Source organism: Acanthochromis polyacanthus, chromosome 3, assembly GCF_021347895.1.
Source record: "Acanthochromis polyacanthus isolate Apoly-LR-REF ecotype Palm Island chromosome 3, KAUST_Apoly_ChrSc, whole genome shotgun sequence".
NCBI classification, from domain to species: domain Eukaryota; kingdom Metazoa; phylum Chordata; class Actinopteri; family Pomacentridae; genus Acanthochromis; species Acanthochromis polyacanthus.
This window is the reverse complement of record NC_067115.1, coordinates 24,996,470-25,012,572: the sequence shown is the minus strand read 5'-3', so window position 1 is coordinate 25,012,572 and position 16,103 is coordinate 24,996,470. Positions and strand designations below refer to the sequence as shown.

Here is a 16,103-nt window from a genome sequence, read left to right as displayed (position 1 = left end):
ATCAGTAACTGACTAAGAACCATGCACATGTATCTTCCTAATATAGTATTTAAAAAGATGTTAAAACAATTTCCACATCATGGAGCATATTTTTTATAGAAAGTAGTTCAGAACAAGGTGTCTGGGTTTTCCAGCTGGGACATTATTACAGCCACAACATTGAAACCACAGACAGATGACTTGAATAACTGACTATTTCATTATAATGCAATTTTCTGCAAGGAAACCTGGGTTCTGACATGTGGATGTCACGGAAATACTGTTCCAGACCAAGCACACCCTCTAATGTATGTAACACCAGAAGCCTCCCTACACACTCTGCCGCACTGCAAAAACTGCTCAGGAATGGCTCGAGGAACACGACAAGAAGCCCAAGGTGGTGACGGGGCCTCCAGACTTCCCAGATCCAGATCTGGTAGAACATCAGAAATATCTCAGAGGAAGCCTGAACCATGGAGGCCCCACCCCAAAACCCACAAGACCCGAAGTCCACTTTCCATCCTGGGGTGTGGCTGGTTGTAATGTTGTGGCTAAACGCTGTGTATCTAAATAGATTGGGTGAATGGACCTTTAAACTTGCTTTTGGCCACATTTTAGTATACAAACCCATGCGTTGCTGTTTATTGCTTAGAATTTTGATACAAAGTTACAGTATAGACGTTTTGAAATCCTTAATTCAGTGTAACAGTACAGTAATTTAAAAACGATCAGTTTAGTGAGGGTCCGTGTACGGATCTGGTAATTGGATTTTCCGTTCTGAACACGGACCCATTTTGGTACCATTCCACTACTAGTGATGTAGAAATGGTAATCTAAAAGTCACCACTGAACAATATATATATATATATATATATATATATATATATATATATATATATATATATATATATAAAGACTTGATTAAGGGTGTACTTTTTCCTAAATTACTGTATAAGACGATTGAATGTTGTGCCTTTTCTGTTATTTATCTTACTACGGTACAATGTGCTGCCTTGCATAGATCGTCTGACGTCATGACGCCCAGGTCTGGACTGACGTCCGACGAAACGTCTGGCTTCGGGAAACATCGACAATTGCCGTAAACTGAGACTCGGTCAAGGATGGAGGAAGAGGCACGCAGGCTTCTCGAAGAAGGAATTAGAAAGAAATTGATCAGCCCTGGTAAAGGAGAGCTGTCGACCTTCCCCGATGGAACTAAGGTAAAACTATGGTGTCAGCGACTGAGCAGGTTAAATTTGGTTCTCTGAGTTAGCTTGAGGAATTCGACGAAGCACGTTAGCTAATGCTATCAGCGGTTGAATCTTTGCTAACACACAGGGCTCAGTGAGGTTAATGTTTCTCCAAGCACGCTTTGTCTTTATGCAGGCTCCAGTGATACGCTTGGGAGTTTTTCAGGCTTTTTGGTGACACGGTATTAGCTTTGGTTCGGATCATTTTTTCGTCTGGTTTAAAATTGTCCCCATTTTTTTTCCATCTGATGGAAAGACAGAGGTGGGACAGGATGTGTTTATGAATACTGATTGGTCCGCGTAGCGTGTCAATCAAATTTCCGTTGTTGTGATTGGTCAGAATACAGTAGCGTATGGACGTGCTCCAGGCCTGTCAGAGGAGAGCAGATTTGTCTTGTTTGCGGTTTAAACGAGCAGTCAGCTGCATCGATCTCGAAGTGGTTTCACAATACTTGTTCTGACCAACTGTCTGTATTTATCCTTTTTATTTTTTAATTAGGTGGTCTTTCACTACCGCACCAGCCTCTGTGATGGCACCGTGTTGGATGACTCCAGAAAGATGGGGTGCTGCAGCAAACCCATGGAGCTCATCTTGGGCAAGAAGTTTAAACTAGCTGTATGGGAAAGGATCGTTATCACTATGAGACAAGGCGAAGTTGCAGAATTTACTTGCGACACCAAGGTTAGTGATTTAATGATATTACATTTGTAAGAATAGCTGTCTTGTTCATTGTTGTTGCTGATTGTATCCATCTGTCATGTCATTGCACAGCAAACAGCACTGTACCCGCTCGTGTCCCAGTCCTTAAGAAACATAAGTGCTGGTAAGGACCCTCTGGAAGGCCAGAGGCATTGCTGCGGTATTGCCCAGATCCACTCCCATCACTCTTTGGGGCACAAAGACCTGGATCAGCTTCAAGCCAATCCACAGCCTCTTGCCTTCACCATCGAACTGCTAGAGGTGAGCCGGCTGGGAAGAAACCAGATTTTGATATCGTCTGTGCTATTATTTTGGGTTGCATTCTGGGTAGAGTGTTAGTTTAGTTTTGTTGTTTTTTATAATAACCCCAACACAGTATCTGAGTTTTGATACGTTTGTTTTCTTTATTATAATGCCTATATAAATGCATGCATTTTTAAAAATCCTGTTCTTAATTTTTGCCAAAAAAGTAGTTGTTAGCAACATGTGTATATAATGCAGTCCAGCATGGCGTAAAGGTCTCGAAAAAGATTATATTTGCTAGGTACAAACATACAGGAGGGATGTTGAACTGGGAGACTTCTCTTTGATGTACTGTACACCTCTTTGGGCATTGCATGGATATTGTATTGCAGTAAAACATAAAGGAGTTTGAAGTAGTATAAAATCAATTGCAAGTAAAAGAACTGCATTTAAAATGTCAAAAGCAGGTAAATACATAATCAGAAAAGTGTATCTTAAGTATTAAAAGCACTTAATGCAGAGGAACGTTCCTTGTGACAATTATAGGTATTTTGTTTTAGTTTTTTAAGATGAGATTGTAATTCCTTGATGTAAAAGTAGGGTTTTACTGCTGTTGTTTGGTAAGGTAGAGCTCATTTTCAACATTCTTTATCTGCTCAGGTTCTTCCTCCCGGATCATTTCAGCTGGACGTGTGGGCTATGTCAGACAAAGAAAAACTTGACTTTGTGCCTCAGATCCATGAGGAGGGTAACGCGCTCTTCAAAGAAGGCAAAATTAAGGAGGCCACAGAGAAGTACTACAATGGCATTGCCTGCCTCAAAAATCTACAGATGAAGGTTAGAAGATAGTTGTTCATTTGCAGGTCATTATAGTAAGCATGAACACATCCATCAGACAGTCTTTCCTTTACTTCTTGAGTAAGTTTTGGACTGGAATGAAGGATTAATTAATTTAGTATTGTCTGCATAAATAGTTAGTTTGCCAGGCAGTGAATTCTTGAACTCTTCTGTCGGACTTTGTTTCTTCATTCAGGAGCATCCTGGAGATGAAATGTGGGTAAAGTTGGACCGTATGATCACACCACTGCTTCTCAACTATTGTCAGTGCCTGTTGCTTCAGAACCAGTACTATGAAGTCATTGAACACTGCTCCGCCTTGATCTTCAAATATGAGAGTAAGACTCTGTTGTTGATGCTACATAAGAACTACTACCACAGAGTAGAACTATTTATGATTTCAAAGAAGAAGAAATGGGAAACTGAAAACAATACAGATGAATGATTGTTGCTGCTTCACTTGACTGTGCTCTCCACTCATCTACACTGCCGTTCAAATGTTTGGGGTCACCCAGGCAATTTCATGTCTTCCATGAAAACTTACATGTTTATTCACATGCTAACATAATTACACAAGGGTTTTCTAATCATCAATTAGCCTTTCAACACCATTAGCTAACACAATGTAGCATTAGAACACAGGAGTGATGGTTGCTGGAAATGTTCCTCTGTACCTCTGTGGAGATATTCTATTAAAAATCAGTCGTTTCCAGCTAGAATAGTCATTTACCACATTAACTATGTCTAGACTGTATTTATGATTCATTTAAATGTTATCTTCATTGAAGAAAACACTGTTTTTCTTTCAAAAAAAAAGGGCATTTCTAAGTGACCCCAAACTTTTGAACGATAGTGTGTAGTTGGAGATAGAATTACAGTAGCCTTCAAGGCTAATCCTTTAAAGTGCTATTTATGTTTTTTGTGTACATTATTTTGAATCAAAAATCTGTGTAGGCATCGGCAGATCTTGAATTATTACATATACACTTATGATAAATATTCTGACAGAAGTATGATGTTCAAGTTAGGGATGCAAATTTTCCCAAACCAAAAAGTGGCCATGTTACCAATCTATGCAGATAGACTGAACACAGTGGATGTTTTTGTCCATATGGTGACAAAACAGTTTTAAGCCACTGGCAAAAAAAAATTAAACATCAGTTTATGTTAATTCTAAATAATTCTAGCAAAAAATAATGACTTTGTTTAAGATTGTGATTAAACAGTTGGCCCAACAAAATCCAAAGTCTTAAACGCTGCAAATGAGCTGCAGTCTTCCACCTGTTCTGTTATTAATCTCTTCACAGCAACTTTTCATAAAGTAATCTTCATGGCTGATCGATATGATGAAGAAACTTGTTAATTGTAGTTAATGTTAGCCCAGCTGCTGTAAACAGCTGCTTAGCTGAAACTCATGTCTATATATACTGGGGCTGCAACTTTATGTCCAGAAAGTCTGTCAGTATTTACTGCCACAGAGCAGAGTCCTGATGATATTTTTTATCACTTACATGTGATGTTGGAAGCACTTGATCAGTCCAACTGCTCCAGCTACAGTTGTTCTCGGTTGACAAACACTCAACTGCCATGTCCGTTAGCCTGTGAACATACTAGTTTAGCATTATTATGAGCCTCTGGTATGATGTTAAGCTAGACAGTTGCAGAGTTCATCACCACAATACCACAGTTAGCAGTTAGACAGCAGGGAGGTGGGTTTATTTTATGCAAATATTATGAACGGTCTGCAAACACACCTGTATCTCCATCTCTCTGAGCTTCAGTTGGTGGCACTTAAGCATTACAACAAAACAACACATTTCCTGACATTTACACTGCAGGTGCCTCGTTTTCTGCCTTATCGGGCAATTTAGTTTTAATCAAGTACATTATTAATGGCAGTAAATCGATTAATCAAGGACATCGTTAGTCAGAAGGCTTAAGAAGACTCCAGTTAGGAGTTAACGCTCCTACTAGAAAACAAATGTTTCACTGCATATCACTACTACTTGATGAATATATCATACATAGATTAGTTTACTCCATTAATCTACATTAACAGCTGATTTTCCCCTCATACAGCAACTAAATGTTTTATGAGTCTGCCGTACTAGTGTAATATACGTACTTGTATACTTATACTTCACCATAATTTTAGGAAGTGTCTACAGATACGGCACTTTCCCTTACCATAAATATTAATGAGCCGTACATGAATATTAATGAGCCGGCTGATGAACGCGCTTTGTGATTGGCTGGTAATCCGACGTACATAAATATTAATAAGCCGGCTTGGTAATCCGAGTGATGAAGGTGATTCGAGGTGAATCTGCGTGCCGAGCCTGTCATGTCAGTCATCTGCTGTTCTCTTTTCTATCATGCATAATGTCTTATAAATATCATTATCTGACTTTTTCACGGACAGCGATTTAGGGGTTGAAATCAGCACTACTATTAAAAATAGCAAAACTTTTTATTCACGTGACCCTGTTCTAATAAAGCACAAACAGCAAACAAAACAAATGGCGGAACTAACAGCCAGCAAACTACAAGTATTTTTTTACCTTCAAAAGTAGCGACAGACTATTACATATTAACAACCTAAACAAAACTCTGACGTATTTTCTGCGTCTGTCAACACAGACACTGCACGTCAGTCACTTTCATGTTAGCGGACTCTGTTGAATGGCTAATTTACATCACCACAAACAAATCTCACAATATCACAGTAAATCGAGTTTGTGGGTTTTTTTTTTAAATTCATGCCGAATTAAAGAGCTGCTCCTCACCATTCACGAGTGTTTGTTTCATATTCGACATCCGTAATTTTATCTTGTAAATTAGCGTCCGAAATTAAATGGGAACATTTGCAATGGAGTTCGTCAGCCGCTTCCACCACTGAACGCGGTAAACTAATTAATAGGAACAGGACTTCAAACAATTTATACACGGCGTCTAAAAGCGTAAAAACTGCAATGTCTAAAGTGTGAGAGGAGACGGTGTATTTTTGGTTAAATTATACAATGTTCGTTGTCAAAGTCATTCATATAAACTGCAGCAAATAGTAGTTAACCGGCGCCAGCTCTTCAGTGACCTTAACGGGTCCGTACCTCTAGTACAGATGCTACAGGTACGGGTCCGTACCCGTAGCATCAACCTTTATTTAATCTCATTTAGATTACTGTAATGCCCTTTTACCTGTTTAAATCAGTCCTCTCTACACCGCCTTCAGACAGTCCAAAATGCAGCTGCTCTTCTTATCAGGAACTAACCAGAGATCCCACATCACCCCATTCCTTTCCTCTCTTCTCTGGCTCCCAGTCAGTTTAAGTTCAATTCAAAATGCTGGTGCTAACTTTTATGGCTTTGTGTGGGCAAACACACGCAAAGTCCTTCACCCTAGAGCTCTCAGGTCAGGCCGATGAAAATTACTTGTCCCTTTAGCCAAGTACAAAAGCTGTGGTGACTGTGCTTTCCAAACTGTGCAATGCTTTTCCTCTACAGCTGAGATCGGTTGACTCTTGTGAAGCTTTTATGAGGCAGCTGAAAACGTTCTTATTCAGACACACTTTTGGTTGACCTGTAGCTGCTTTATTTTTTATTTTATTTATTGTTTTTGATGCACTATACTTTAGCTGTTGCTCCCCTGTTTAAACTATTTTTCGACTTCACTCCTTCCCTTTCTGAACAGACAATGTGAAAGCCTTCTATAAGCGAGCCAAAGCCCACGCTGCAGTGTGGAATGAGGCAGAGGCACGAGCAGACTTTGCTAAAGTTTTGGATCTGGACCCCACTCTGGGACCATCTGTGGCCAAAGAGCTGAGGACCATGGAGGAGAGGATCCGCTCCAAGGAGAAGGAGGAGAAGGGTCGCTACAAAGGCCTGTTTGACTACAATGCACCACCAGCCACTGCCACTACAGTCAGTCCAGCTCCAGTTTTACTAATTGCAAATTAAATGAAAACTGAAAGCTTATTTGCTGTAATATAGAGCTTAATCAAGTGTGTCCTTTTCCTCCTCACAGGGTTGAAACTCAACAGGTCGGACACAAGAGGATGCCCATGAATTTCAAGATGGAGGAAAAACAGTAGACACTCCTGGTGTTTTAGTTTTGTCCATGCATCCAAGCCAAACTCTGCCATTCTGCTTTCCATGGTACACACACACGCGTAAACTGCATTCCTGCCTTATTCGTTGAATCACCCTCTGGCATAATGTCAAATTGAGGCTTTAATGCTAAATTTTTCAGCTCTGAACGTTCAAACCCCCACAGGAACCTTAGGTCTCTACTGGTCAGCAGAACCATTGATTCAGTGCATCAGTTTAACAGGCCAGTAATTTTTTCACAATCTTTCATTCTTGGTCAGGGAAGAATGTTAAGGTTTCTAACACTTTGCGAGAGCTTTCACGAGATTTGATACAAGGACTTTTCATTCCTCCCCGTTGACTTAATGAATTTAACTGCAGTTTATACAGCAAACATCACAGTATTGGTATCGAGTAGGCTAAGCATGTTTTCTTGCTTTCCAAGATAAGTGCAAAGCTACCCCTCAAATTCAGTCAGTGCAACAAGGAAAGATTACAGCAGAGCCCAGTTCAAGAAAGAAATCCTCTTCCGTCAGAAAATCTTGTTTTCTTTTTTTGCACAAGGGATATAATGTACTTAAATGCATACCCCTACCCTGCACCGCCAGACCCACTTTTATATCCTGGTCACAGCGGAAACACCATCACTACGTGGTAGGTGGGACATGAAACCGAACTGTCTGTGACAATCATAAAAAAAAACACATGAACTTGTGTTGTCTTTGCTTTATTGTATGTACTTATATTTTGTGTATGTAATACTACCTTTATGCTGTTTTTGTGAAGACATAACCCACAGTATCTCCTTCACTTGCTTAGAAAGCGCTCCTCACTGTTGTTCATGTGAAGCAGTGGGTCATTGGCCCAGGCTCGTCTGAAGTGAGATGTTGCTGAGGTTGTCATTATGTAATTGAAAATAAATTTGTGTTTATCCTCAGTTGTGCATTTCCTTTTCAAATGTTTGATACCTTCAGAAAGATCATTTGAAAAACTCCTATGGCCTTCTGGCATCGATTAGATAATCCTGAGTGAAAAAAGTGTTCCAGAGCTTTCAGATATTGCAACGTTTGTTCGTAGACCCCTTAGTCTGTTTAAAGTGCTGCTTCCATGGCCAATAAACATTTAGCCTCAACAATTGATTAAAAAAAATGCACAAAATGTTTTTTTTTCCCTGTTATTTATTTAAGATATACATACTGAACTGCAAAAATCTGGTTTACAAAATTTCCATACTAACAAACTGACTTGAGATGTACAGAGTTCTTGGGAATGACAAACATCTAATGTGTGTTTACACTATAAAATAGGATGAAAACAAAGCAAGGGTGAATGGAAAAGGTGTCTATTCAAGATGTTCAGATTAACTAAAAAATATACTGGAGGATCAGTGCAGTTTGGGCACAAATTTCATCATTTTAAAAAAGCCAACTTTCTTGGTCAATTGTCATTATTGAACAAAGAATAATAATATAAACAATCCCCACCATTTTACTAAGGTTTTTACCCATATTTTCACTTAAAAATGTGCGGAAATTCCCCACTGTCTTCTTTAAAATAGGTAAAAAACTTCATTTTGCACACACACCGCACAAGTCGCAAAAATTTTCGTCATTAACAAAATGGGCGGGGTGAAATACAGAGAACAGCGGACACAAGAGGGACATAATGCACCTACAAAACGGCAGCAAAGAAACCACCAGGTGGGAGGATAACAAATGGTTGTAAAGCATATACCAGGCTTGGCATAAGTTCTGTTACACTCGGTTTCATGATCTTGAGACGTTTACATGTCGGAGTGAAAAATTCCATTAAACAAACTGAAAGTTCTACCTTATAGGCAGGTGTCCTTAATACAAATTTGTTCTCCAGTGAAGTTGTATCAAGATGGAAGTCAAGAGTTGAGATATCTGCTCTCCTTCATGCTGGCCACAACAAGTCTGACATAGCCAAGCAGCTGAACATCAGCCGGATGACCGTCCTCAGAGTCGCGGAGAGGCTCAAGAATGGTAAAGATCTTTCAGGTCTTCACCATTCTTGAGAGCAGATATCTCAACTCTTTTGACTTCCATCTTGATACAACTTTACCGGAGAACAAATTTGTATTAATGACACCTGTAAGGTAGAACTTTCAGTTTGTTTAATGGAATTTTTCACTCCGACATGTAAACGTCTCTAAAGATCATGAAACCGAGTAACAGAACTTTTGCAAAGCCCGATAGTGTGGATCGTGATGAAGACGGTCTTCTACGGGGAAAGAGTGGCAGGTGAAGGGATTTGTCCCAAAAGGTTATGTACGGGCGCTTCTCTCCGTCTCTGCAAGACACTCCCTGACCAGTGCACGGGCATGGATTATACCTGAACAAGACAAACACGAAATAGACATTTTGACAGTCTGAGTCAACCTCAGGCAGAAAAATCCAATGCACTTTCATAATAAAAGCAGAGAAAGTACAGTCAGAATACACCACCCTTCTCAGGATATGTACCGACTATTCATGATATGCAGAAGTTTCCTGTCACAATGACACATTTCTATACGTTTCTGACAAGTAAAATATACCTCTCTTTAGCCTCTCCATAGCACTCTTGCTCCCAGCGTACGTAGGCCTGATCTCACGGCTCATCTCCTCGATGACGGACAGCAGTTCACTGTAGGTGGACCCTTGGGACACTTTGACAGGCTAAAAATTCAATAAAGGCTTGTCACAACTAGTAATTCCCATCACACATGAAGCAAAACAGCAATGAAACATGAAATCCTGGTACTATGATGTATGGTAATGTAAACTTAAGAGAAAAGCACAGGTCTTGATGTACTGATCAGTGTGCTTAACAGTAACAAGTGTTTCCACTGGATTCCTGCTACAGCGCCAAGCATTCACAGTCCAGCCTCTTCTTTCGTTTCAAACTGGTCTGTCAAAAATGTTTGTTCAGATTTACAATAGGGCTGAAACGATTCTTCGAGTTATTCAATTACTAAACTTCCTTGAGGCAAAATTCTCTGAATCGAGGCGTCGTTTAATCACATACAACCCAGTCCCAGACTTCATCCAATCCGGCCCAATAATCAGTAAAATATAAGGGGATTTAAAATTTGATGGGACGCTTCCAATTGAACCAGCGCAGCTTTTCTAGTGTTTCTCTAGTGAAGAACAATGGGGAACATAAAAATTTATGTCGGAAAAAAGCCGCGACTACATTATTATGTAAATAATATTTTTATTATGTAAGACAGGGATGCTAGTGGAAATCGTGTATAGTATATTTATTTTACCGATTAATGCAGCTGATTGATAACAGACAGCTGCACAATAAAATAAACTTCATGTATTCAAATGTGATCCAGTACTGATGTGCATGCAAGTCTCATAATGACGGAAATCAGTTTAACTTGTGGCCAAATCAAAACGAAACTAATGTTACTGATTGAATATTCTCTAATAAATAAACTGATCAGTTTTCTTATTTGTGTTCCATCAGCTGCAGTACCAGCAGTTTAAACAGACCAAACAAAAACATCTGATTTCTGCATCACCGACTAAATACATGTGGAGTTCCCATTGCTTTGCGTTTTGATTGAATACACCTGTACTATACTATATATATGTACAATACCCCTGTATTATACTATACATTTACTATACACTGCAGATGTCCACCCATCTTCCCTCTGGACAGTTAATTCTGTTGCACAGCGCACTCACTTCCTCTTTTGAAGCTGTAATCCGATTAATCGACCAAATAATCGATAGAATACTCGTTTCCTAAAATAATCGATAGCTGCAGCCTTAATTTGCATACACTTCAGTCAAGCAAGGACTCAAGCCACCCCTTAGCCATTTCACTATTCCAAGTAGGCAATAAGCCTGCATCTGCTTGACAGAAAGAGCCTTCCAGCACAATCCATATTTACTGCACTTTATCAATACAGCATTAGCATGAAGGAATTATTAATACAGATAGGCATGTTCCACTGCTGCTACATTCAATATCTGAAAATGTCTGAAGGTAAAATTGACTGAAAAAGACACTCTTCCATCATGCCCTGGTGTATATTTGAATGTTGTGAAAGGTCAGCTTAAGTGCTGAATGAGTCTTTTCTGCGTTTCTGTTGGTTGTGCAAGAATAAAAAACCTAAAATATATCTGCATTAATCACAAGTTTTAAAATACAAGCTGGGTGGTGAATTTGTGTTTAAAACAATGTGCTCTGGTTCTGACGATTATACGAGACATTTTTCATTCAGTTATCAAACAAACTCAAGCAACAACATATGCAAAGTGGTGGGAAAATGAATAACGTCAGGCACCATAATGAGTTTAAAAACATCACTAGCTCGTGTTAAAGCAGTATTACCGAAGTATCAGCATGACCATAGTACAGACATACCTGAACAAAGCCCATGGAGGGTGGGCCGAAGTCGCTGAATGCTGGCCTAAAGCTGGACGATGAGGGGAGAGATGGGGAGGGCACAGAAGAGCCTGGACAGAAGAACGGATGTAAAATATTTCAATATAAGCCTTTCACACAGAGTAACAACAAGAAACCTTCATTCTGAACATTCTAGTTCATCTATGTGAGGCATAAAACAATAAGTCTGTGTTTGGTTTAATGAATACACAAAAGACAGGGTCATTAATATCTCACATTGAAGTGCTTTATCAATTCTATACCAACACCACTTACCACAAATAATATTAAATATGAATACAGTCGTCATCATTTTTTAATGCACTCCCACTCACTGCGGTAAGTAGCTTTGGTTTAATCATCAGTTACTGTTACTATGATGACCATGTATTACTGCACTAACACTCACTACACTAAATCTGATTGAACTGTTGACCAAAATCATTTTCCTCAACTATGATGTAAAATGCTTTCTATTACTAACACAGACGAAGCGACAGCAGGCCAGCATTAAGGCTCAGAGTACCTGGTGGAGTGTGGTTGGAGCCAGACGGCGCAGGAGCAATCGGTTTGTAACTCATGGCGATTTCAGGCAGCTCCCCGTACGACGCGCCACTTCCTTCAATCCCGTCAACCCGATGCTTATACAGCTTTACTGGTGATGATGAGCTCCTAAGAGCTGAGGCAAAGAAAATGAATGCAAATGAAACAATGCAGCATTCATTAAAAAAATATACTTAATTAAAATGTGCAATTATCAAAGTTGTGAATATTCAGAATCAGAACCAACTGCACTGCCAGTCAAAAGTCTGGATACACCTCCTCATTTAATGGTTTTTCTTTATTTTCATGACTATTTAAAATGCAGATTCTCACTGAAGGCATCAAAACAATAAATGAACTCATACTGAATTATGTAGTAAATAAAAACGTGTGAAATAAGTCAAAATATGTTTCCATTTCAGGTGACTACCTCATGAAGCTCACGGAGAGAATTCCAAGAGTTTGTAAAGCAGCAATCAAAGCAAAGAGTGGCTAGTTTGAAGAATCTAAAATAAAAAATATGTTTTGACTCGTTTCACACTTTTTTGCTTACTACGTAATTTCACGTGTTCAATCACAGTTTTGATGCCTTCAGTGAGACATCATGAAAATAATTTTTAAAAAAATGCGAAAGTGTGTCCAAACTTATGGCTGGTAGTGTATGTAAATTTCAATCACAGAAGTGTGCTTACTGAACGAAGAAAAACCAAACCTTTGCATACTTTCTATCTATTCATGGGAAAGCTCTTCAAATTGGGCAAATTTATACATTTCATAACAAGACGTAAAGCCTGTTACTGTCTTTTTCTCATTCTGCTTCATCATTGTTGTCATGACAAATAAGACCCACTTTTTCAACGATATGCCACACAGGCACCTATAGAGTTCAATTTTACAATTTGAACTTTAAAGTGAGTATTTGATTCTTGGAGTGACAGGAGATTTATACTCGTTACAATCATCTTCCTCAGATCATCTGACAATCATGAAAGACCAATTGCAAAACGTTCATCACAACTAGACAATGTACATTCAACAGTTAAATTAATGGCTGAATATTTTGATAACCGACTAATTGGTTTGACTCATTTTAAAGTAAGAAAAAGTCTAAATGCTCATATTCAAGCTTCTTCAATTCGAACATTTTCTATATCTTCCCTCCTATGACAATAAACTGAACACATTTGGGTTGTGCACAAAACAGAGAATTTTTGGACATTTTATACATGAAACTAATCGACTAATCAATAAATCGAGAAACAAAAATCAACAGATTATCAGACAAGGAAAAAAAATCACTAGTTGCAGTCCTACATAAGAGCTGTTCTTGATTTCCAAATATGGTGTTTTCACTAACAAGTTACAACACATGGGACGGGAAAGGGAACTTCAAATCTGTAATGGTAAAACGTATCTGAGGAAAAAAAACACCTATAGTGTTTCAATTACTGTTGCTTTTCTAGAAACCTATGCATAACTTACCAAATCCCATCTCTCCTTTGTCTATCGTACTTCCTAGTTTATCTGGTAGTGGTCTGCTAACCGTTCTTCAAGTGTAAATCAAAACGTTGCCAAAAGCACGCGTCATAATTATATAAAATGGATTTAACTTGGCGTCTTTAAGCAATTTTTCCCCATTTTATTTTTTCTTTTACCATAAGACATCCTTTAAAATCATTTTCACTCATTAAATTAGTGCAATAACGTTTAGTATTGTATTTTTCCTGTTTTTAAATGTTTAATACCTCATGTGCGGCATACTGATTGGCCTTATTGGGTCTAAATAACTAAAGTTATTGTGGAGAAAGAGGTTTAACAACGATACTCATACCCACTACAGTTTCTCTGTTTCTCAGTGTCAATAAAGACAGTGTTCACTTGCTATGTGTCTTGCTATAGACATGAAAGATAAGAATCCCCCTTACTTCGTTTCGTGTGCAACGTTTAATTAAGCTTTCCATAGCGTGGATGTCTAAATTTGATGGATCAAAGTCACACGAGCGGAGCCAGAGGTGCTGAATTAAACAAAAGCTGACGTTAGCTTTTAGGGGAAGGTGCCAAGCTAACTACTACAGGGTAACGTTAGCTACATTAGCTAGCTTTTGCCGGTTAGCATAACAACATAAGTAAAACGCAGAAAAGGAGCAAAGAAAGCGCGCTGGTATTTTACATACCCACAGCGAATGATGAAAATGTTAACTACACCTGGGACCATTGAGAAGACCGAGAACGATACAAAAAAGTGTCGTTTTTTACCTTTTTAAGGAGATGTGAAATCTTTTACGGGACGTGAGCCCTGTCTCTTCCTCGGTGCGTGAGTCTGCGCAGTAGAGACGCATAGTGTAGTATGTTTTTTTTTTTTTTCACTTTTGGAGCGCTGGGATTGGTCAATGTCTGTTACGCATGTGTTCATCGTCACAACAGGGTAAAACAGCACGAAACTGAAAAAAAAAATAGTTATAAAATTATAGACACGTGAATTAAATAGAATGGGTTAAACGGTAATCATAAGTTCTTATTGATGACACTGTCCAAATAATAATAATAAATTAGAAAAGACCTAGAAAAGCAAATGCAACAGAAACAATTTTTCATATTCACAAATTAAAACGAGGTCAGAAGCCTCAACTAGATATTTATATGATGGAGAAATGTCTTTATTAATGATATAATCTACATTACCATTTTTTTCTTGGAAGATAGGCGTCTTGCCAATCTTTAAACAGCATCAGAATTATTATGTTTTTGCTTTGAAGGGTTTAAGTTAAATTGATGTAATATGACAGTACAAAACAATTCTGTGTTTCCCCCTTTATTTGAATCACAGAGAGTAATCCACCCGTTTCAACAAAAAACTTTTTAAATTCTGCAATATGCAAAAGATTTAAGTGTAGGACTTTTGAGGGAGAAGACGACCTCTGATGTATTTATTGCCAATGTGGGCAAAACGTCTGTGGTGACAATTTGATTTTTATGTCAGGAATTAAAAATATCAGTTATAACAAAGTTAGAACATTTGTCCTGGGTGCACCAATGAATAATTGGCAATAGTCAAACCATTAAAAAGGAGACAAATCAAAAACAGTTTCTAATGTGTGTTGAGGAGGTCTCATTATTATAGTTAAAGTCAGCAACATCACAATATGAACAAATTAATCTTATGCATAAGTAACAGGTTTGCAATGATCAAAATGACTCATGTAGTAAGTTTCTCCACCAGAGGGATTTAATTATTTTTTCAGGATTTTATATTTATTTTTATGATAGCAAAGTTGTGGTCAAGTGGATGGATGGAACAAATTACCCTGGTTTAAATACAACTTTTGGAAACTTCTATGTACTTATTTTTTTTCCATTATTGAATCTAAAAATTACACTGACTTTAAAATTCACCAGTAAGAAATGTGTGCATATAGCTAGTCTGCTTTAGGTTTTATTTAAGAAATTAGTGAATACGTCTACATTTTAGTTTTTCTGCATTTTAGTTCCTATATTTTTATTTATTTCTCTGCTTAATGGTTCATGTACTTTCCTTATTATTGCAGTTATTGTTCAGTTTTTCTTTGCTCAAAATCTTACACCTTAGTTTAACTACTTGATATTGTGTATATATTTTATATTCAATGGTGATATGCATGTCTGGTTTTGGTTTTCAAATCATACAGTATGGGATATATCCTCGAAAAATTCTGAAATTTTTTTTGAAAACTTTAAACTGCCAGGCTTAACTATCATTGATGAGCAAGAGCTAAAGCAGGTAATTGGACAAATACACACTCATGATATTAAAAGGCCTTTTCAGCATATAAAAGCAGTTTAAAAATAAATCTGAAGCCGAGTACAAGATATCCTGGCACTTATTCTCAAGTGTGGGGTAATCTTTAGTAATGATGGATGTGTATGATTAAAGATCAGTCATGCTGGATCTGCAGTTTCCATAATGAACCTCAACCGCTTCTTTCACCCCACTGTTCTTGAATTAATGCATTGCACCAGTTGTAAGAAAAACATTTCCATTCATTGTATTTAAATTATAGACCGTGAGGTGAGAATTGCAG

General features: G+C 38.1%; 2 protein-coding genes across 2 annotated transcripts; one reads left to right on the top strand and one right to left on the bottom strand.

Moving 5' to 3' along the window:
- The first annotated feature begins 1,041 nt into the window (after nt 1–1,041).
- aip (aryl hydrocarbon receptor interacting protein) lies at nt 1,042–8,029 on the top strand. Its single transcript, XM_022206828.2, has 7 exons — nt 1,042–1,199; nt 1,729–1,911; nt 2,002–2,190; nt 2,833–3,009; nt 3,206–3,347; nt 6,698–6,927; nt 7,031–8,029. Exons 1-7 carry the CDS (start codon nt 1,101–1,103, stop codon nt 7,034–7,036), a joined length of 1,026 nt encoding a protein of 341 aa, XP_022062520.2. The 5' UTR covers nt 1,042–1,100; the 3' UTR covers nt 7,037–8,029.
- A 221-nt stretch (nt 8,030–8,250) lies between these two features.
- Nucleotides 8,251–14,392, bottom strand: cdk2ap2 (cyclin-dependent kinase 2 associated protein 2). Its single transcript, XM_022206827.2, has 5 exons — nt 14,302–14,392; nt 12,029–12,181; nt 11,482–11,573; nt 9,653–9,773; nt 8,251–9,447 (listed from the first exon to the last, which is right to left on the bottom strand). The coding sequence occupies exons 2-5, from the start codon at nt 12,081–12,083 to the stop codon at nt 9,380–9,382; spliced, it is 336 nt and encodes a 111-aa protein (XP_022062519.1). The 5' UTR covers nt 12,084–12,181; nt 14,302–14,392; the 3' UTR covers nt 8,251–9,379.
- Nucleotides 14,393–16,103: the final 1,711 nt, after the last annotated feature.

Excerpts from the sequence above, each read along its gene's own strand:
- aip (XM_022206828.2), top strand. The coding sequence starts at position 1,101 with ATGGAGGAAGAGGCACGCAGGCTTCTCGAAGAAGGAATTAGAAAGAAA. Across the intron at positions 3,010-3,205 it reads TCAAAAATCTACAGATGAAG|GAGCATCCTGGAGATGAAAT; the intron begins GTTAGAAGATAG and ends TTCTTCATTCAG. Across the intron at positions 3,348-6,697 it reads CTTGATCTTCAAATATGAGA|ACAATGTGAAAGCCTTCTAT; the intron begins GTAAGACTCTGT and ends CTTTCTGAACAG.
- cdk2ap2 (XM_022206827.2), bottom strand. The coding sequence starts at position 12,083 with ATGAGTTACAAACCGATTGCTCCTGCGCCGTCTGGCTCCAACCACACT. Across the intron at positions 11,574-12,028 it reads CTCCAACCACACTCCACCAG|GCTCTTCTGTGCCCTCCCCA; the intron begins GTACTCTGAGCC and ends TCTTCTGTCCAG. Across the intron at positions 9,774-11,481 it reads CCTCCATGGGCTTTGTTCAG|CCTGTCAAAGTGTCCCAAGG; the intron begins GTATGTCTGTAC and ends TTGAATTTTTAG.